General features: G+C 26.2%; 1 protein-coding gene across 3 annotated transcripts in view; it reads left to right on the top strand.

Annotated features, from left to right (window-relative positions):
- Positions 1-3,213: 3,213 nt before the first annotated feature.
- Positions 3,214-22,372, top strand: part of LOC100206124 (sodium-dependent phosphate transporter 2) — a 33,141-nt gene continuing 13,982 nt past the window's right edge. The window contains exons 1-4 of one of the 3 annotated variants that reach the window (XM_065796246.1): positions 3,214-3,478; positions 9,872-10,073; positions 10,594-10,813; positions 10,904-11,041. In XM_065796246.1, coding sequence (XP_065652318.1) covers positions 10,603-10,813; positions 10,904-11,041 — 349 coding nt within the window. In that variant the 5' untranslated portion in view covers positions 3,214-3,478; positions 9,872-10,073; positions 10,594-10,602. Of the gene's footprint in view, positions 3,479-8,168; positions 8,503-9,871; positions 10,074-10,593; positions 10,814-10,903; positions 11,042-22,372 lie in introns of those variants that run through there. The other 2 variants (XM_065796245.1, XM_065796247.1) reach the window with 2 other exon arrangements.

Here is a 22,372-nt window from a genome sequence, read left to right as displayed (position 1 = left end):
GTTTATCTCTCTTAAATTCTTCTGGTTTATAATATTCATTATTTAAGTAGTTAATATCTATTTCAGTCAAAAAATTATAATCATTTTTGTAATATTTTGAAATTTCAAAAATAGAGGATATGAATTTTGTTAAATTAGCTTTGTTGTTATGTATCGTTTTAGATATATTTATTGTTGATATAGTTCTTGAACAAAAACCTTAATTTTGTACTTAATAAGACTGTTAAAGCGTAAATAAATAAGTTACTTGCTTTCAACACCTTCATTCTCATTTCTCATTTCTCTTACCACTAATCGATTATAGATGACTTTCGCGTATTTTCCGTTACCACGATGTATTTTAGCATGTACAAAAAGTTCTTTACGAATTCGCATTGTTTCATTGCGAATTGTTTCATTGTCTTTGTTAATAAACATATTCTTTCCCTTGAGTTTACGAGCCTTAGATAAGATGTTTTCCTTGTCCTGCCAGTTTAATATTTTGCGGACAATGGTTTACCACTATATTTACCAACACGATGTGCTTTTTCTATAATAACTGGACCCACAATTTTAAGTTCTTCTTCGAATAATAATACCACCTTAAAAAATGGAGCATTATGAAAAATTAATTTTTTCTGTATCCTCGTTAAATGACCTGCTTTGTGTGTGATGATTCTATACTTAACATGTTTCAACATATAATCATGACATTTTATTTTTTACTTAGCCCTCTCCAGGTCAGGATTTACCCGGATGGGGCTTCTGTGTTATGTGGATGTGGAGGCACCTCCTATTCTCCAAACATGCATTTTGGGATGAGACCCCGGAAAATTTTTGGAATTCGAAGTTGCTGTACGTGAGTTTTAGCGTCATTTTGGTGAAGTAACAGTGATTTATTGAAAAAGAAAGCAATAACATCCTACAGCTAGGTTGTGATTTAGATAATATTTCACTTTTACTCAAAAGTAGCAGACAGCAACTTCACATCCTGTTGTTGGTGTTTTGTTTAAAATTCTAAAACTTTTAAACAAAAAACCAGTAAATAATTATTAACTCCCTAAGGATAAAAGACAAGACAAAAAATACTCCTTAGGAAGTTGTTCAACTTTTTTTTGTGAAATAATTATTTCAGATACCTAAAAAAGTTTATCTTACACAATAAAATTTTTCGTTTGGATGAGATTTATGTCTACCAGGGGTCAAATACATTTGATAAAATACAAATACAAGCTCAAATAACTTAGTTCTAAATTTCCAAATACAAATTCAAATACAAATATAATTACTCGACATTCTCCAAATACAAATATTTTTACTTTACACGAAGAAAAAGTATAATGATTTTTTCAAGACAAGACTGATTAAATGGTCTACTATAGAATATAAATAGAAGAATAAAAACAAGTCTTCTAACAACTATCTCTTAAAAACAAGTTTTTATTTTAGCGTTAAAAAATGAAAAAAAAAAAAAAAAAAGAAAGAAACCTCGTCGACTTTCCCAAAAAAAACCCTGATAAACCTAGCGGAATTGGAATTGCAAATACATTTCGATCAAATACAAATACAAATATTTAAGAAATTCTTTAATCAAATGCAATACTAATACAAATACGCCAAATTAGCCTATTTTTACCAAATACAAATACAAGTACGTATTTGACCCCGGGGGTCAAATACGTATAAATAAAAGTTAAAAATAAAAAATAAAAATAAATAAAATATTAATATAAAAGTAAACAAATGTAAGTTAAATGTTTAAATCAAAATAAAAGTTAAAAATGCAAAATAAAAGTTAAAAATGCAAAATAAAAATTAAAAATGCAAGTCAAAAGTTTCCAATAGGTTAAACATAATTGAAAAACACGCTTTAATAATTATAAAATATTAATAAAAGTTTTTTTAATAAATTTTTTTTCAGAATCGCGTTAACCCGAGATTCTTTATTTCTGCATTATCTTAATTTATTATCTCTGCATTATCTTAATTCATAGTTTAGATTTTGTCTTTGTCTTTTGCTTATTTCACTTTAGAATTTCAACATTTTAATTAGGTTTTTACTTTTTATGACTTTTATGTTAATATTGTTTCTACGCCAGGAATCGCTTTTGTATTAACCAAATCAACGAACGAAGCCAAAACTAAAAAAAGTCAATTTTAGTTTAAGTTTTGTTTTATTAAAAATGTCAAAACACAAGCATTAACAAATTTTTAATAAAACACACATTTATTAAAATTATTTAAAATATATGTTTGTTATAAAAACATATAACCTTGTTATTTAACAACATTATTGGTACACTACATGTTTGTTTAAAAAATAGCATAAAAAATAAATATCAAAATAAAGAACAAGATTTAATACCAAATTTATAGTATTTTTATAATGGTATCATTTGACGTTCATGAAAACATTAGTGTTAACTTGATTTGTAAAACAGTGTCGAATAAAAAATATCTGATAATTATCAGGGTTTAGCCGTTTTTTCCTAAGTCTTACTGTTCACTTTAAAATCTAACGAATGTGTCACCTTGTCTAGTAGGGGCAAGCTGAGCAGTTTTGAAAAAAAGTAAAGAAAACTGAACTATTGAACTCAAAAAAACTTTGATAAAGAGAACTTTCTGGTAAATTATATGCCGGTTTTTATATATCAAGTTATATACCGATTTTTATATACCAAATTATATACCAAATTATATATAGTTATATATTTTTTGAATTAGTAATTTTCAATTTTTTAATTTAAATTTTGTGTAGTGTTTTTTATTTTAAAAGCATAAATTACAAGTTGTAGCTCCGTGGTTAACATTGTTTTCATAAAAATATGTGGTGTATAAAATTTAGATTTTAAATTTTTATTTAAAATTTTATTTGAGAACAAATAAAAGTTTAAAATAGGGCAAAGTTACATTTAGTATAGCATTTGAATATGCAGTATTTTTATTTTGATATGTGTAAACTATTTTTGATCATTTTCTTTTTCAATTTTAAACAAAATTTTTTAAATTAAATAAATACAGCACTTAAACCATCTTTGTTATAATCTAAAAAAACAAAAATCTTTTTCAGTTTTTCAAATTGTTTTGTAGTATAAAGTGCAAGCAAACACATTTGTAAAGTTAGATTGCTTAATTACATCTATTTTTATGAAGAGGGTGCATAAGTTCACAAACACTCGCGGTGTGTGTTTGCGAACTGGGGCTAGATTGGTAATAAGCGAGCTGTAAACTGTCCTATTCAAAAAAACTACTTACGTAAATCAAGTCAACATTCCACAACTAAATTTGTTTATACAAGTTTTTCTTTTTGTCAAAATACATATTTTTAATAATAATAAAATTTTTTTTATTTAATGAACTGAGCAAACAATAATATATTGCATTTATGCTGTATTAAACATTTGAATAACCTTTACTGACCATAGGTACGTTTTCTTCGAGTAAAGAGTGCATTATTTATATAAACTGGTAGCTATTTCAACGAAGAAAACTATATAAAGTAAGATTTTAAAAGTTTATATTTCTACATTTATATATACATATATATATATATATATAAATATATATATTTTATATAGATATATGCATATATATATATATATATATATATATATATATATATATATATATATATATATATATAAATGTATGTATATATACATATATATATATATATGTATGTATATATACATATATATATATATATATATATATATATATATATATATATATATATATATATATATATATATATATATATATATATACATATATATATATATATATATATATATATATATATATATATATATATATATATATATATATATATATATATATACACACATTTGTTATATATATATATATATATATATATATATATATATATATATATATATATATATATATATATATATATATAATATTTTAAAAACTAAACTTTGAAAACTTTATTCTCAAAAATATCCGTTTAAAATCAATTACGTACGCACTACTAGATGTACTTAAAGACATATCAGTAAAATAGGAAACTTTTAAGCGCGATAAAAAATCGGATAGTAAAGCTTCTATTTTACTAAGTTCCTAACAAAATATTTTGAATTTTAACGAATTTGATCTAAATAAATCTTCTTAAAATATATTCCGCTATTAATAAATAAAACTGAAATCTTTCAGGTCATACGAGATTTTGTTATAAACGAGGAAAATGTTACAACTTGCACTGATTTAACTATATTAAACATTATAAAATATATTAAACGAGACTATACAGAAACGAGGAACATGTCAAAAAGTTATTTATTATGAAAATATCTTGATTCTTATGATTTTTTTCTCGTATTTTATGTAAATAATTTGGTTATAAATTTTATCAAGAATAATTAGGTTATAAATTAACTTTAAATAGCTTACTTAAAAATTTTGTAGATCTTACTTATTGCAAGTCGAATTTTAAATTCCACAATTTAATAAAAAAAGCAACATTTCATATAAAACCGAAGTGGAGAAAAAGAGTCTAAGTATAGAACTTTTCATAACAATGTAATGAAAAGTTATTAAGTATATATCTGGTTTTTTTTTTTAAGTATAATTCATATTTTATCTAGCAAAAACATTTTATATAAAGTGTTATAAAAATAAGCGTTATTGTAGAGATTTAAAAACAACAACCTGTTTCGTAAAAAATTTTTAAAAAGTCCTTCGGGGTCGTCCATAAATTACGTCACGCTATAAGGAGGAGGAGTGGGTTGGTGGTTTTGTACGACTCAGACAAAACTTGCTACTTAAGTGTTACGATTTTGTGACGAGGGAAAGAGGGAGGAAGGTCAAAAACGGTCGAAAATTGCGTGACGTAATTTGTGGACGACCCTAAAGGACTATATCGAGTAGACAACTAAAATATTTTGTTGGTGACCACGAGTTCATCATCTTATTATTACAATTAGGGTTTCCAAAATATTTCCAGAAAATTTAGAAAATTTAAAAAAAAGTTAAGTTATTTTATAATTAATGAGTAAAATTTTATGTCTTATCTCGGCAGTTGTTATGGACAATTTAATGGTGTTAAATATTGTGAAGCAGATTATAAAAATTTTTGAAAGCCTTCTTTGAAAAGCGAGCTTTGTTTATCAAATATTAAATACAAAAGGCATTTTTTAATACCTATTAGATTGGCCTACAAGATACTAAAAACTGGATAATTACAGTATCAGACAACACGAGTGCAACCAAATAATGCTAATTTAGTTTCTTTATATAAAAGTGCTGCATTTTTTCAATTTAGAGAAATAACTATGTAACTGTTTAGAGACAAAGTTCTTCAAGTTTTATTCATCACAAAGTTCATTATTTGTACACGAAAATTAAAAAATTAATCAAAAGTATTAAAAAAAGTTGATTTCCTTCTGGACAAAACAAGTGCAACTCGACAAAATGTTGACCAAGCTGTATTTCGCTATCAATATTTCGTGGCGATTCCTTTATTGTTGATCACAGCCTTGCATCTTCGAGGCATAGATTCGATCAGGTGATCAATGAAACTTTGTGGAATCGCTGCCCAGGCCTTTTGGATTTGTTCAAACAGTTGATCCTTATTACGAACACCTTCACGATTAATTCTGCGGTTGACGATCTCCCACAGGTTCTCGATAGAGTTGAGATCCGGATATTGAGGCGGCCAATCCACCACCGATAGGTGGTTGTCTTGAAACCACTGCTTGACTACTTTTGCAGTGTGTTTCGGATCGTTGTCTTGCTGAAAAACCCATTTTATTGGCATATTCCATTCAGCACGAGGTAACATAACATTTTTCAGGATATTTTTATACATGAAACGGTCCATTATTCCATCGTTTCGATGTATTGGACCTAGACCGTTAGCAGAAAATCACCCCCAGGCCATTATATTGCCTCCACCATGCTTCACGGTCTTATGGCAGTAACGTAAGTAGAGGCGTTTTCCGGCCTGTCGACGTACACGGCAAATGCCATCGCTCCCAATGATGTTGAACTTCGATTCATCACTGAACAGAACAGTTCGCCATTTCTGCACATTCCAGTCAATATGAAATGTAGCAAACAGGAGTCTTTTCTTCTGGTTTTTTAGTGAAATCAGCGGTTTCTTTGCAGGGCGTCGAGAAAACAATCCGGCTTCAACAGCATGTCGTCTGATTGTTCGGTCCGATACAGGCAGCCCTAATTTCTTTTGTATCTCGACTGATGATATCCAGGGATCCTTCTTGACGGATCTGACGATCATAGAATCCTCTCTAGAAGTGGTGGAACACGGTCTTCCACCTTTGTTATAATCTTGATACGGTCCATTTTTTCACGCGATATTTATCACAAATACTTTTTTGTGACATTCCACTTACGTAATCGCCAATAATTTTCTTTCTTAATTCCAATCCAAGACTGTCGGGAGCCATTTTTGCACTTGAAGTCATTAAAATAATAAAAATAAATAATCACGCTTCTCAAGGCTTACCATGTTACATTTACCTTGTGATGATACAATAATGCTCTGTGGAACACAACGTCTTGGTTGGATGTGGACTGTATTGATGTAATGAAACACTTGTTGTATTTCACTTCTTGTATTGATGTTCTTCGATAAAACACTTTGATAAAACTCACTTCGATAAACTGTCTTGATAATACTGACTGATTGATTTCCATATACTGACTGAATTACATGTCGATTTACATGTCTCTTATATAGTAAAATGAACCTGTGTGAACCTGTTCTGGAAGATTCTAGATGCTTCTTTTTGATGCTTCTGGAAGCGTCTGGATGCGTCTGGATGCTTCTGAATGTTTCTAGATATTTCTGGATGCTTCCATATGCTTCTTCTGGAAACTTCTGGAAGCTTCTGCATGCTTCTGGAAACTTCTGGATACTTCCTTTAATTATTAAAAAACTTCCGTGACGTTGACACGGACCAGACTTAAGAAAATGAAACAAACCAAAAAAGTTGCACTTGTTTTGTCCGCTGCAAAATGGCACTTGTCAACGAAATTCTACCTGTGTGCTGTCAGCTGATTGCTTTGTGATGGCATGTCATTGCATGATCACCTGTCAGCTGATTGCTCATGTCATGGCATGCTATGACTCCAGACTCCTGAACTGTTTGCTGTGGTAGTATAGTTCGTTTCGTTTTTAAGACATGTAAAATTAGGAACACTTTTTAGCATTGTTCGATGTTGGTTGCAAATGTTTTGTCCAATACTGTATATATAAAAAGACTTGATTGAATATTTACAATATTTAACAATTTTTTCTTAATTTAAAGAGGTTGCTGATTAATCAAAGGCAAAAAGTAAAGAATTTTTTTTGCTAAATTTGAACAATTTCAAAACATATTTAGTAATAAAAATAAAGAACAAACGATTTTGAGTTCATAAATTCCGTCGCTATGTTTAAATAAGTGCTTTTAATACTTGAGTTTCACTTGCCACAACCTTGCAAAAAACAAGAAAAGCACAACAAAGACAAAAAAGCGTTTGACTGACTTTATAAATCAATAAATCAAAAAATTATCCTATACTTTTAATGTATATAATGGTTTAAATGTATACTGTATTTTTCAACCAAAACCGCCAAGTGGACGATTTGTGTGTGTGTGTGTTTTATAAGAATCATAACAAGCAATTTGGTTTATTAATTTTTTGCAGAAAATTCAAGTCAAATGTCTTCGCTAATGTCATTTTTAGATAAATTATTATTATCACAGCTAGTGCATTTATAACATGAACCTTTCATACAGATGATTCAAATGCAATCTATATACAATCAGAGGCGATTCTACGAATGAAATGAGGGGTTTGGGGAGGGGAAGAATCCTTAAAAAGTCTTCATCATTTTATATTTTTTGTTGAAATATTTAAAGAATACCCAAATACTACGATGATAAAACGTATATTTTTGTAACAAAGAAATGAATTTTATAAAATTTTATAATAACTATAAGTTTATTTAAAAAAAATTTTTGAAAATTTCCCGGAATATTTCTTGAAATTTTCAACCCTATTTACATTTACAAAACTTTTTATATTAAAAAATTCTTCGCCAAAGTAATTCAAATAATTTTTTTGATTTCCGAAAACAATAAAAATGTGGCTTAGCGCCTTATTAAAAAGCGCTTTTCAATTCCCTTTATTAATTGAACAAAGGTTACTAAGATAGAATCAAATGAAATGGAATGCGCACTTAAAACGCAACGGCAAAAAGTAGATTTATACGTGCAAAGTAACAGCAGCGAGCTAAGCTAATAACATTAATTTAATTTTAATAAAAGTAATTTAATGATTAAACTACTTTTATAAAATTAAAAACAATATCACTTTTGTTAATTAAAATAAAAATGGTAATGTTAAATTCCACGGATGTTTAATCGTTTTCCAAGTTTTATCATGTAATTATGAAAATATGGATTACTTGTTGACCAAGTTATAGCACAAGAAATCATCTCTTTTTTATTAAAATCAGTTTTATATGAACGATTTATCAAAATCAGATGCTTGGTAAGCTATAGAATAAATAAATTTAAAAGTATTTTTTTTTAATTTATTTATACTTTATGTTCTTTGATATTTTATAATTATTTATAACAAAAATTGGAGATTTTATCAATTATTTGTTAAAGAATGATCAGCTTTATTTTTTAAAAATTCATTAAAAACAAATAACACTGATAAACAAATAAAATTTTATTGTGCATATCTTGTTAACTAGGTGGTTTTTTAAAACAAATTAAATATGCTGATTTCAAATATGCAAACCATTTTTCACCATCACGTCAAGTTGTAAAGATATTTGGGTTCAAATCTTTAGTATTTAAGGTAAGGTCCCTAATATTGTCGAAAAAAAAGTTATTCAAAAGTATGTCAACCTGGGTCTCAAAAGAGGCGTATTTTCATAGAGATTTTAAAAATAGTATTTGTTTGTAATAAAAATAAGTACTTTTTGTATTATTGCTGAGAAACATTTTGTTAAAATTTTTTTAACAAAATTTTTTAAGTCTTTAGCTTTTTTTTACATAATTTTTTTTGTCAATAAATTTTAAGTAAAAATATTTATCTTTTCTAAAATCTCTATGAAAATACGCTTCTTTTGACCCAGGTTGACATACTTTTGAATAACTTTTTTTTCGACAATATTAGGGACTTTACCTTAAATACTAAAGATTTAAACCCAAATATCTTTACAATTTGACGTGATGGTGAAAAATGGTTTGCATATTTGAAATCAGCATATCTAATTTGTTTTAAAAAACCACCTAGTTAACAAGATATGTGCAATAAAATTTTATTTGTTTATTAGTGTAATCCAAGGAAATACTTTACTTGCGTAATTATTAAAATTCATAGAATTAATCTAAAAGTACTACTAGAGATCTAAGACTTTTATATTAGTTATTACATGATTAAGTATCATAAAAAAAAATAGATTTTAAAATAAATGTTAGAAAAAATAAAGTCAAAATATATAATTAGCACTAATAAAAAAAAGGTTTAACATAAACTGTTAATGGTTATTCTGACTATAAGTTTTAAAACCTTATTTATATAGAAAGGTTTCAAAATCCAATATGGTTTAAAGTTAAATTTTAGAAAAATGGGAAGTTGTATTAATTTATTTTAATTTCTACTCTTTCAAGTTTAGAACTTAGTTATAGAAGATTGATTTTCAGACCTATATTTTTACATGGTTCTCTATCTGCACACAATAAATATTTTTGTCTTTTTTGTATCAATGCATTCTTCCTTTTACATCTTATGACCCCATCATTATTAGTTGTACTACATAATGTTGAGAAATTTGGTTTCAATGTTAGTAACATCTATGTTCATTGCCACCTTGTAAAAAGTATAACGTTTTTTTTATTTTTAGCCAAAAATGGGGACAATTATCTGTTAGGTCATTCTTTAATAAGAATGATAAACAATTGTCGAAAAATCTTAGAGAAGTTTTGAAATTATTAGTACCCTTATTAGTATACTGTCCTGGTTGTTAAAAAAAAAAAAAATCTATATCAAAGCTATTCAAGACTATTGTTATTCTTATTGAGAAGAAACACAGAACAGGAATCTTGGTAAATACTTTCAACATTTAATTTGATATAAGTGTTTAAATATCTTAGTCTTTTATTTTAATATATTATTAATTTCGAACATTTTGAATATTTTAACAAAGTTCGCCAGTTAAGAAAAGTATATTTATAATAAAAAAAAGAATTTGTTTAAAAAAATGCATAATTTTATAGAATCAATTTGATGATTGGTATAAAAACCTATAAATTTAAATCATTAGCCAGCCAGCCTTAATAAAAAAACACAAAAAAAGTAAAATAAATTTTAAATTAGAACATAATCAAAACATTAGAAAGTAGCTATTATTAATATAAATTTATTTAAAGTAACATTACAAAACTTCTTTGTAATAAACATATAAGAAACATTAAAGTTGAAGCTTGTGTGAAGCATCATGAAAACCTATGTAAAACATTTTTACTTAATTAACAACATATCTTAAAAAAAAAAAAAAAAATTTTATGCTAAGTCATTGAATTATTTTTTTTTTATTTTTTTATAAAAATATTTTTTATAATTTAGGCACATTAAATGATTGATCCAAAAGATAATGCTTACCTCTGGATTGTAATTGTTGGATTTATAATTGCTTTCATACTTGCGTTTGGAATTGGTGCAAATGATGTTGCCAATTCCTTTGGAACATCAGTTGGGTCTAAAGTTTTGACATTACTTCAGGCCTGTATAGTTGCCAGTATATTTGAATTAGCCGGTGCAATTTTAATAGGTTCAAAAGTTACAGGTATATTTTAATTATAAATCTACAATTTGTTAATTTAGTTTTTTAATTTGCAAAGTAGAAACTAAAAATATTTTTTGTAATTTTTTACAGATACAATACGCAAAGGTATAATTAACATAGATTCATTTAATGGAACAGAACAACTTGCAATGGCTGGAGCACTAAGTGCACTGACTGGAACTAGTGTATGGCTACTTATTGCAACATTTCTTAATTTGCCAGTATCAGGTATTCTTGATGTAAACAGTTTAAATATTATAACCTGTTGAATATGACAAGAATAGGCTTTAATGTGAACCAAGATATTTCATAATTTTACAGTCAAATCACAATGTCAGCTTGCCATTCTAAATAAGATTTGTTTTAGGAGATTTAGTGTTGTAGTGGTAGAGTACCAAGGATGTGGTGGTTTGTGTTTTGGTGTTAAAGAAATAGGAGAGGGTTGTAACTGCAAATGAAAAAAAGAAAAGAAAGAAAAAAAAGCAACCTCTTTGACTAGTGTAGCCCCCTTGGACTTGGGTCCAAGGGGGCTACACTAGTCAGTAACATTAAAAAAAAAGAAAAAACTATTTTCTTTGACAAAAAATATAAAACACTTTATAAAATACTGTCTAAAAGTTGTTTAAAAATTTTAAAAACTTTTATTATTAACTTTTACTGCCTAAAAGTTGTTATTAAAAAGTGTATTTAAAAAATAAGTTCTAAGCATTTTAATTTTTTTATTTTTTTAATTGTTTTTAAATTTTTTTTAAAACCGCAATAAGCTTTTATCAACTTTTAACTGTTTCAAGAATAATCTTAAAGTCTTTAAAATATATGCACTTTTGTGACGCAATCTACATTTTCATACTTTATTTTTATTATAATTTATTCGTTTAATTCCAAAAAGTTTAAGTACATGATGTTGTAGAATTTCAATAAGAAATCTAGAAATTCTTTATAATTTTTTTTAAAGTTACTAAAAAATTTATTTAGTTAATTTATTTTCTAATTTTAGCAAAATTCACATTAAAAATATGAATAAAATATTTCTACAATGACATTTTTTTTATACTCTTTAGAATTAAACATGCTTGAATGTGAAGTCTGTAGACTGCGTCAAAAAAATTGTGTTTATTTTTAAGACCTAAAATTCTACCTAAAAGAGAAGGCAAATTTGTCTACATCTATAAAGTTAGTTTTTCTTGGTATACGTTTATAATTTTGTTTCAATCAAAAAAGTTCAGCCATAACATTGTTTTTAAACAGAGTCATTATAGCTCAGTTCAAGTTATGTTTGACACCATGCCTTCTCAAATTTTAATGATTTCTGGTATACAAGCTTAAATAAATGAAAAAAAAATTCACTCCAAATTTTAGTGTTTATCTCCTTACAGTCTTGGAGATATCAATACTCAGTAATCTCTTTTTCTACTTTTTTTTTTCAGTGCTATTGATTTTTTAAACACTATTAGCTTTAATTGACTTATGTAATACTTGTTCAATGGTAATGAAAATTTTTACCTAACTATATTTTGGGTGAAGAACCCAAAATATAGTTTGGTAAAATATATTGGTGCAACCCTTATCTTGAGTTTTCTGACCCCTCATGCAAAAAGAAGTATATCTTGAAATGCCTAAAAGATACAATAGTGAAATTTTTTTGGTTCTATATGTAATAGTCTCTATAATAAAAAAACTGCAGACTCTTTTTTAAATCTGATTTATTTGCATTAAAAGTTTTAGTAATGATAGACACTAATAAATTCTAATAAAATAAATTATATTTAGTTACAAAAGTAAACTATGAACATTAAGAAATAATTAAAAGCACTATAATTAAAATGAAATCTTAAATTAAATAAATAAAGTTAGAAATCTTAAACAGATTCATGAAAATTTAGTTATCTGGTTTAAATTTTGCCCAGCTGTCTTAAATGTTCTTGTGTATTGTCTTCCTGTAATAGTTGTTGGAGTATTAATTGTTAACAATAAGTTTGTTGATGGAACCCAACACATATCATATCTTGAACACATATCATATCATATCTTGTATTGAAATACTGTTGGATGCAATGTTGCTTGAGTTTTGTTGCACTTTAAATTTCGTCTTGTACAGCAAACTCATAATTTTCAGAAAAATCATAGTGCACAATGACCTCAGAACTACATAACTAATTTTTTAGTTCAATTAAAAAAGCATCTTGATTTTTTGTTATATAAAAATGAACAGTAAGTTTTTGTAACTTATCTGTCAGAGTATTAATGAAGCTATTTACGGTTTCAAGTTCACTTACTTACATTGTTTGTTTTCTATACATAAATCATCAATTCATCTTCATCATTTTCATCTTGAGAATATTACTCATTTTCAAGATGTCTTAATATAGCATCCTTCTGACACAAAGTCTTTGTGTCCTGAGATTGGTGCTCTTTAAGAGCACCAATGTATCATGCAGTTCTTGTTAGCTCTACTACAAACAAGCATATCAATAAGTTCATATTAATCCTTTAATAGTTTAACTGCACTAATAAAACTACATTAACTTAACATTTTCTTTGTTGGTGAAACACATACTGTATGTGTACCTAAAGCATTAACTGTAATGCACTCTTTTGGATGAAATGTGAAAAAATTTGGAAAAACAAGCCTTTACATCTTTTTAAACTTAGCATACAGTTCTATTAGATTTGAGTGAATCAAACACTTTTGCATGATAGATCTTTAAGTTATACTGACAAATCTATTTTTCCAGAAATTTGCCTTCTATTTTCATTACTACAATAAAATTCAACAATTTTATTTACAGTCTCTTGAAGTATTTCCTTCCCTTTTTTGAAGTAAAGATAAAAGACTAATTTTTTGCAACAATTTGTATGATATCTGCACCATATAACAAGATACATTAAACTCTTCTATATATTTGTTAGCCCAAGCTGTTGGAACCAATGTTAGTAGTTAAATTTTTTGATTGTGATTAGAACATTTTTTCTTTGATTCTTCCTATACGTAATATACATGTCATTTCCTTTACATTTAATTTCTTTACATAGTTTATTCAGGGAATCTTCTAGGTATAACTTAACAGGATCTATATCTAAAGTTCTTGCAATTCCGAATTTCTAGGTTTATTGAACTTGTAATAATTTTTTTAACCAAGACCAACTTTTAAATGACTTTTTTTTTTTTGACCAACTCTTAAATGACTAGTCATATCATGCATTTTAAAAGGACTTTTTTTTTTAAAAGGACTTATACTCATAGAGGTCAAAAAGAATTAAGATATTATTTTGAAAACTCGTTTATATTAGGTTCATTATCATCATCTTCAAAAATCTAGCTGCAAGTTGGTTCTCTTGGTCCATTATCCTTAAATAACACTTTTTTAATCTTACATGAAGGGCATATCTTTTCTCCAGGAATAAAATTAATATCAATGTTTTTTATTCTTTAGCCAGTTTAAGATTAATTTTCTTACATTCTCCTGTAAATTTTTCTTAATTTTCCATTGTGTGAATTAAATATCACAACAAGTTACGCAAATTGTGGAGTAACTATACTATAGCATATTTGTGATGTAGGCAAACCATTATATTCATCATCATATATTCATTCATTTCAATCCCAGAACAACTTGTTATCAAATTTTTCCGACATCATTGAGACTAGAAACTTTCTTGATATCTTTAGATTTCACATATGTTTATGACAAATCATTTGAAATTTGGCTAATTAACAAGCTTCAGCTATTAAACATAAAATTCGTATAAAATATAGATAATCTTTGAATAAAATATAGATAATCTTTGAATTGAAGTTTAGTTTAGGACTTTACTTGAATAACTTTAATTCTACAAGTTTTTAGAGTAAAAATACAAAGTAAAAATTTTTCATTATTTAATAGCAATTTTTTTAATTTTTAGGTATATTTTTATAAAAACTTTCAATGCAAATAAATCAGATTCAAAAAATAAAACCCTTACAGTTTTTTTATTATAGAGTTCATTACATATAAGATCATAGGAAAAAATTTAATTACCATATCTTTTAGGAATATCAAGATATACTTCATTTTGTATAGGGGATCAGAAAACTTAAAATAAGGGTTGCACCATTTTGAAGTTAAATTTTTATAAAGAAGCTTTGATTTTGTGATGTTTTAGCCATCAATTTTGAGTTCTTCACCCTTTCATCACCATTAAACAAGTTTTACATAAGTTAGAGCAATAATGTGACACAATGTGTTTAACAATAATTTAATAATGAAAAAAAAAATAGTAGAAAAATAGATTGGGACTTAGTATCGGTATTTCTAAAACTGTAAGGACACTAAAATTTTGAGTGAAGTTTTTTTTTCATTTATTTAAGCCTGTATACCAAAAATCATTAAAATCTGAGATAATGTCAAAAAAAAAATTTTTTTTGTTGAATTGATGTGAAATAACCCAACATTCTCTTTGATTTGAACACAAATTGTCTCCCTTGCATCTTGTCTTTCCTTGCAAATTGCATCCCTTTAACATAATTACTATCGGATAGCAAATTTCTATTAAAATGAGCAGCTAAGGGTATCTCAATACAGGCTGCATCTGCAATTGCGTTGGAATGTTGCTAAGTGATTTCTTTTTCATCTTTTACTGTTGCATCTGCAAAAATTTTATTTTTATAAGTTGTTCTACTAGTTCATCTTTCTTCAAATGTGATAATCTATTATCTTGTTGCTAAGCTTGAGCAGGTTTTAGTTTGTTTTGATCCTCTTCACTCATTATTATCTCTGCTCCTCTCTTATATCTGATATCTACGCTTATATCCAGAGATATAGTCAAGGTAGTAAAGGCCAAGACCAAGTTTAAGACCAAGACATTTGGGCTTAAGACCAAGACCAAGACTGAATGCTTCAAGACCAAGACCAAGAAATCAAAAAATGACTTTAGACTTTACTCTAAAAAGTCCAACACAATAAAACTCATGCTCACACAAAAAAATTAAAAGATTTCTTATTTAACTCCTAACATAAAAAATTTCATTTAGAACATTGTCAAACCAATGCGACAAACTCTCATTAAGAGCAGGAAGTTGCGGCAATCTACGTTTGTTATTAATAACTAATCCATTCATTGAGTTGATATTTTCCTTTAGAATCAAGAAAGTAAAAGACAGTAGAGGTCCAAGACCAAGACTCTAGGCATTCAAGATCAAGACTAAGACCAAGACTTTAGGTTTCAAGATCAATACCAAGACCAAGACAGTTTAATATGAGTCTCGAGGCGTCTCGAGACCAAGACTTTAGTTTCAAGAGCTACATCTCTGCTTATATCTGATCCACATGATGTTATCAATCATTTTACATCTGTTGGATGTGATCACTGGTGACATGCAAAATATTAAACAGCTTCATCATTAAATCAGAAAGTTTATCTTTTAAATTTGTTTACTCGTTTGTTGGATTTTTTTCTTTCTCCAACTGACATGTTTCTGGTATAGGGCTTTAGGTTTTGAGACAGCATTCAGCTTTTGTTTGGTAGGAATATTGGTGACATACCAGATGATGAGTATTTATCATCTACAATATTAAAAAGTTAGGCAGTCTGATGACAAACTCAGAATTTTAGCTCCAGATTCAAAGAAGAGTTATCTTTTCACTTGTCCACATGTAAGCAGCTGTCTAATGTTTTTTTTTTTTTAAATTTACATGATAAAAAAAATCTAGCAAATTAGTATCAAACTCTAGGTATTTATTTAAGGATCGTAGCTCAATACTTTAAAATACTTTGAAGTTTTTTGCAAAAGTATCAGTTTACCATCAATTTGCGAAAAGCAAGACATAAAATATTTAGTAAAAGTTTTAGTATTTTTCTATTAGTCATAATGGGTACAGGTATTGTAAAGAAAAATCAAGTTTGTTTAGTTTAAAGTATTTAAACTATTATTTATTACAAGCTACATAGAGTAAACTCAAGTGCCATAATAAATGAAAATTAATTATCAAAAATTTGATAAATCATGAAGTTAAAATTATCTCGTTCTCCACATTTTTTAGTTTTGAAAAAAAAACAATTTAAAAAATAAAAATATTAGGAGACGGCATATAAAAAGATTTTTATCTTTTATGTTTTTTCCGCAATTTTTTAAATTATAACTTAGATCTCAATACAGTAGAAAAACATTGTTTTGAGGTACATAACACAATTAGTAATTCCAATTTTTCAAAAAGAAATTTTATTATTAATTCAATTAACTCATTATTTTTAATGTTGTCAAATTTTCTAAAATAAAAAAAATACAAATCTCAGGAATAAAATCAGGGTTTTGTGATGTTGAGGGTTTAAATTCAACTAGCTTGACCATGATCTGATTTTTCATTCTCAGATTTCAGAGAATAGTCTACTGGTAGATCAAAAATGAATGGAGATTTCTTCTCCATAATGTACTGGGCCTCTCCATATTATAGAAAAAGCAAATAGCAAATGACCCTGTTTACTGATCCATTTCTGAAGTTTAGAACACAAGTATTGCAACATGTGTGGCTCAACTTTTATTTTAAGCATTTTTACCTTGCACCCAAATAGAAATGATAAGCCTGCTTAATCACTGAAGTAAGAGATTATATCTGTTAGGAGAATGTTGCTTTACAAAATAACAAAAGTTTTAAGTTTTATTTACACACTTTTGAGGCATTTTCATACAATGAATGTTAACTGTCACAAAAAAATCATATGCCCTACTCAAAAATTTGTCTGTGATTGACTCATACTAGAGAAAAATATTTAATCATTAAGTGTGATGACTCAGCATAACATTATCAATGTTATGCAAGATTGAGATGAAGATAGATGTAATGTTTAATAAAAAAGTTTGTTTTGAAGTAAAACTAAATGTATCACAAAATCAGAGCTATCCTACATTCTTTTTAAATGTCATTCTTTTTTAGCATAGCAAAATTTGCTATAATTGACCCAATCACACTTTAGTTCTACTTTCTTTTCTTTTTTTTTTATAACTCATAACTTTTTAACTTTTTTATAATATAATATAAAATCCATTAAAGTTTTCAAATGAGTTCAAGACTTAATCTATCGTTTTGTCTTTATTAAAGACAAAATGATAACTGTTTTTAGTTGCTACCTTTTTTTTTGCATTGCAATAATTGTTTGCAGTAAATAACTGAGTTTTGTTGGACCTAATACCCTTAATACTTCATAACAATAATGAAAACAAATGTTTTTTACAAATTTAGAGTAGCCAATCCAAAATTTTATTTTGCTGCTTGTTATGTGCATAGTTGTGTTCAATTTTTCCTTTAGTAACCACAGAAAATCCTTGAACAAATGATGTAAGCATTAATGATCTTAAGCTTTGATTTTAATTTTTAGGAAAAAATAATGTTAAGGAGAATGAAAAGCTTTTCAGTTAGGAAAATTTTTTATTTTTGAAATCATTTAAATGTGAAGACTTTTCAGATAATTGATTGTTAATTACATGTATCTGTCTCTAGCAAAGTATTAATAATTCATTAATTGGTGCTTTGCTAGAGACAGATACATGTATTTTAGGTTTCTTGAAATACAGTTAAAATAATTTTAGAATGTCTTCCTTATTTTTATTAAATTTTTGAAGAGAAAGATTTATTTCATTTTTATTCCAAAAAATGTTTTATGTAGATATAAATATACAATTTAAATAAATAAAAATTGCAATAAAAATAAATAAATTTTTTAGAATAATAAAATATTATTAATTAAAATAAATATTATCATAAATATTATTTAATATTATTTGTATAATTTTTTATTAAGTTAATTATTAATGTTAAATTAATTAATTAAAGTTAATTATTATTGTTGTTATTATTGCTAAGACATAGTAATAATAATAATGATAATAAATAATCAAATTTAAAAAAAGTTTCATGTTACATAAGACAATATTACTTAGCATACTCACCTCTGTCGAGGATTTTTTAACTAAATAAAAATATTTTATGTCGCTTGACTGCAGTTAAAAATTAATCAATGTTGTCAATTGATTTTTGTACTTCTTAGAGCTTGAGGAAACTTTTTTTTTTTTTTTTTTATACCTTCAAACAACAAAGAAGATGTTTCTCTAGAGTTTTATTTCGAATTTACTTTTTAAATGAAACAATAAACACTAGTGATTTTGAAAAAAAAAATGTCTTATATAAAAATAAAATTTCAGAGATAGGATCTTGAATTACTGAAAACTAACATACTAATTATGTTAATTATTTATGGTTATTGATTAATCATTTATGTTTTTATGGTAGTGAATAAATTTGATTTTTTCAAATTACAACTAAAAGAAACAAGAAAAAAGAAAAATGTTTTTATTGAGGTGTGTGAAGGAGTGATATCTCTTTATACCATTTGATTTGATAAAGAAAACTTTCTATTTAACTTGCCAAAATAATTCTTTGTTTATTTGGGTATGGTGGTGGCGGTAGTGGATTCATGTGCATATTTAGATTCAGTAATGATTCTCATAGCATTTTTTTTTATGGGAAAAGTAAGTGATTGCTACTTTCTTTTATTTTTTTCTTACTTTAAATTTTAATGCTATATTTTTTATGCTACTTTTCTGTAGTATATATTATAAATATGACTAATTTTAACTATTTTTTAATACTAAATAATATTATTTATAGTATTATTTATTAATACTAAATAATATTATTTATAGTATTATTTATTAATACTAAATTAATATTAAATACTGTTATTGTAAATGATTTGCTAATTAAATAAAATAATTTGCTTATGTAATTGCTACATATGGTTGATCATAATTGGCTTTGGATGTTTAAGCGTATCCGAAAAATAAAGAATAAGTGCACATAAATTTATTGTAAATGTGAAAAGTTAAATATTGTATTCACAAGGAGAAAAAAGATTTCATGGAGAAAAGAGACTGATCAGTGTTCAGTGTTGCTTGGTGAGTATATCATCTTTGTAGAATTGTAGTAATGAAATTCAACAAAATAATCAATCTACTCAAAGGTCAGATGTGCATTTTAAATTCATCAGAAAGTAAAAAGAATAGTACTAATGATAAAATAAAAAAAAGAAAGAAAAATAAAGAAAAAAAAATAAAGGGTTTAAACCTATTACTAAGAAATTATATTATATATAAAGCTATGCATAAATTTTTTTGTTTTTTAATATTAAATTTTGATTTTTTCCATTTTGAAATCTAATAGAAATATATTTTAAATGTGTTTTTTTTTAATTTTCAATTTTTGTTTGTGTAGAATGCCTGAAAAATGTTTACTCAAACTTCTTAACTTCAGTAAAGTTAATTGAAAGTCTTGAGATCATTTTTCTGATGACATGAATGTTTAGTTCATTTTTGAACACTTTATTTTTTTTTTAATAATTTTTCTCTAATTAATAAAAAATAATAAAATTTTATAGTATTTATGATACTTAACTAAAAAAGGATTTTTATTATTGTGCAAAACATTGACCGACATATTCAAGAGTATTCAAAAATCAACTTGTAATATAAAAATTTCACTTATCAAGCAAATCAAGCAAACAAGAAAGTTTGTGGTTGTTTTTGAATTTGCTTCCATAAAACTATGAAAACATTAAAACTGAAAAGTGACATATGTTTGTAAAAATGTTTGTGTAGAATGGCTACACACTGCATTCTGAAAGATCACCAAAGCTTACTGAAAGTGATAAAAGTAACATGTTCAAAATATGCAGAGAAAATCTTAGGTTCAACTTCAAAAAGCTAGCTCAAAAAATCTGTTAATTCTTTTAAAATTAAAATTTAAATGCAGTACTCATTATAAAATATATTTTGTGGTAATGTTTATTGACGCAAATTATTTTATTTTACAACACTGTATTTTGTGCTAGGATACACCAAAATAACAACAATTTAAATTTAAAATAATTTATTTCATTTGTGAAATTATTATTTTATTTGTAAAGTAATATTTTAGTTAATATACTGTTTTGCACTACTTTTGAGACCCAGGTTGACATACCAGATTGACATACCAGGTTTACATGCCAGGTTGACATACCAGAATATAAACCAGGATATAAATGTTATAAGTTTTTCCTTTAAAACTACTCACATTTAGTGCTATTTGGCAAGTTATAGTTGCAAAAAGTAATAAGGTCCTCAAAATAATGCCAGCCCCCTTGTTTTTTGTTTTTTTTTGGTGAATTACAAATGATTTGAAAAACTTCATATGAGTCCCATGAAACTCATGTCTAGATTTATTTGACAAATGATTTGGAGTTGTCTAGATAACAAAATAAAGAAAGGCTAGTTAACATACTGCATACAAATAAAAACCAGATTGAACATGAGAATTAAATAGAAAAATGAATAAAAAAAAATCTTTTTTTATTTTTTGCTATTTAAAATCAGTCAACAATTCAAGAAACATAATGGCTTTAAACTGATTATAGTCATTTTTTTTGAGCAACAAGATTTTTTAATCTCAGATTAAAAAATCTTGTTAAAAGATATTGACTTTTTTAACACAAAACATGCAAAAATCTCAAATTAAAATTTCAGAAAAATGAAATACTACAATTGTTGTTTTAAATATATTACAAGAAAAGAAATTGTGCTCTTTTAATATAAATATATACTTCAAAATCTCCTCAAATCAAAGTCTCCTTTCAAACTTTATCGGACTGAATTTAACAACCATGGATCCTAACTTCACACCACAAATTTCTCAAACACAAACCTTTTCAGTTTGTTGCTTATGTTTTTGTGCTTCTCTTCATGTGTATATTTTGGTGTGTTTTGGAACTTCCTGTTTGTCATTATATTTCTCAAGATAATTTCTGGTTATGTAAAATTTCCATTCCAGTGAAGTCTTCTCTATAAATACATCATTGACATATATTTTCAGGTAAATCATAGGCTCAACAAATCTACCTGTTTTCTTGTTTTTGTTATCTAATTACATTCTTAAATAGAGTTTAAAAACTAAATAAAACAAAACAATTATTAACTTTCTGAAAATACTATAACTAAGATAACTGTATTTTTTTACATTGTTCAGATTGGCAATCAGTAATTTAACCCCCTCTGTACAAGTCTAATTTAAAAAAAACAATTGTTTTAAAAAGCTTCAAATAGTTACAATGAAGTAAAATAGTTACCTTCTTTAAATTTTCTAATGGTTTCAGTATATTCCAGAAATACAATAAACGAATAAAGTATTATGTTTATCTGAATATATTAAGACTTTAGCACATTTGGGTCCATCAAAAACACCACCACCACCATTTTAGGTCCATCAAAACGCCATCACTGCTATGCCAAATGCTTTAATAACTCAGAGTATGAAATAGTAATATAATATCCAAGGATTATTGATGTTAACTTTATCATCCAAGAATTGTTATTATAGAATTGATTATCCAAGAATTGTTATGATAATATATAAATCATCTAAGAATTATTGACAATTACTTGAGATCAAAGGTCTAGTTAAAATTTGTTGATTCATATGAAATAGTTGGAAAATGTTTTTTCAGATGTTTTTCAATATTTTGAAATGCTTAGTTGTTGAATCCAGTATACTT

The sequence above is a fragment of the Hydra vulgaris genome, chromosome 04, assembly GCF_038396675.1.
Source record: "Hydra vulgaris chromosome 04, alternate assembly HydraT2T_AEP".
NCBI classification, from domain to species: domain Eukaryota; kingdom Metazoa; phylum Cnidaria; class Hydrozoa; order Anthoathecata; family Hydridae; genus Hydra; species Hydra vulgaris.
This window is presented reverse-complemented; position numbering and strand designations above follow the sequence as displayed.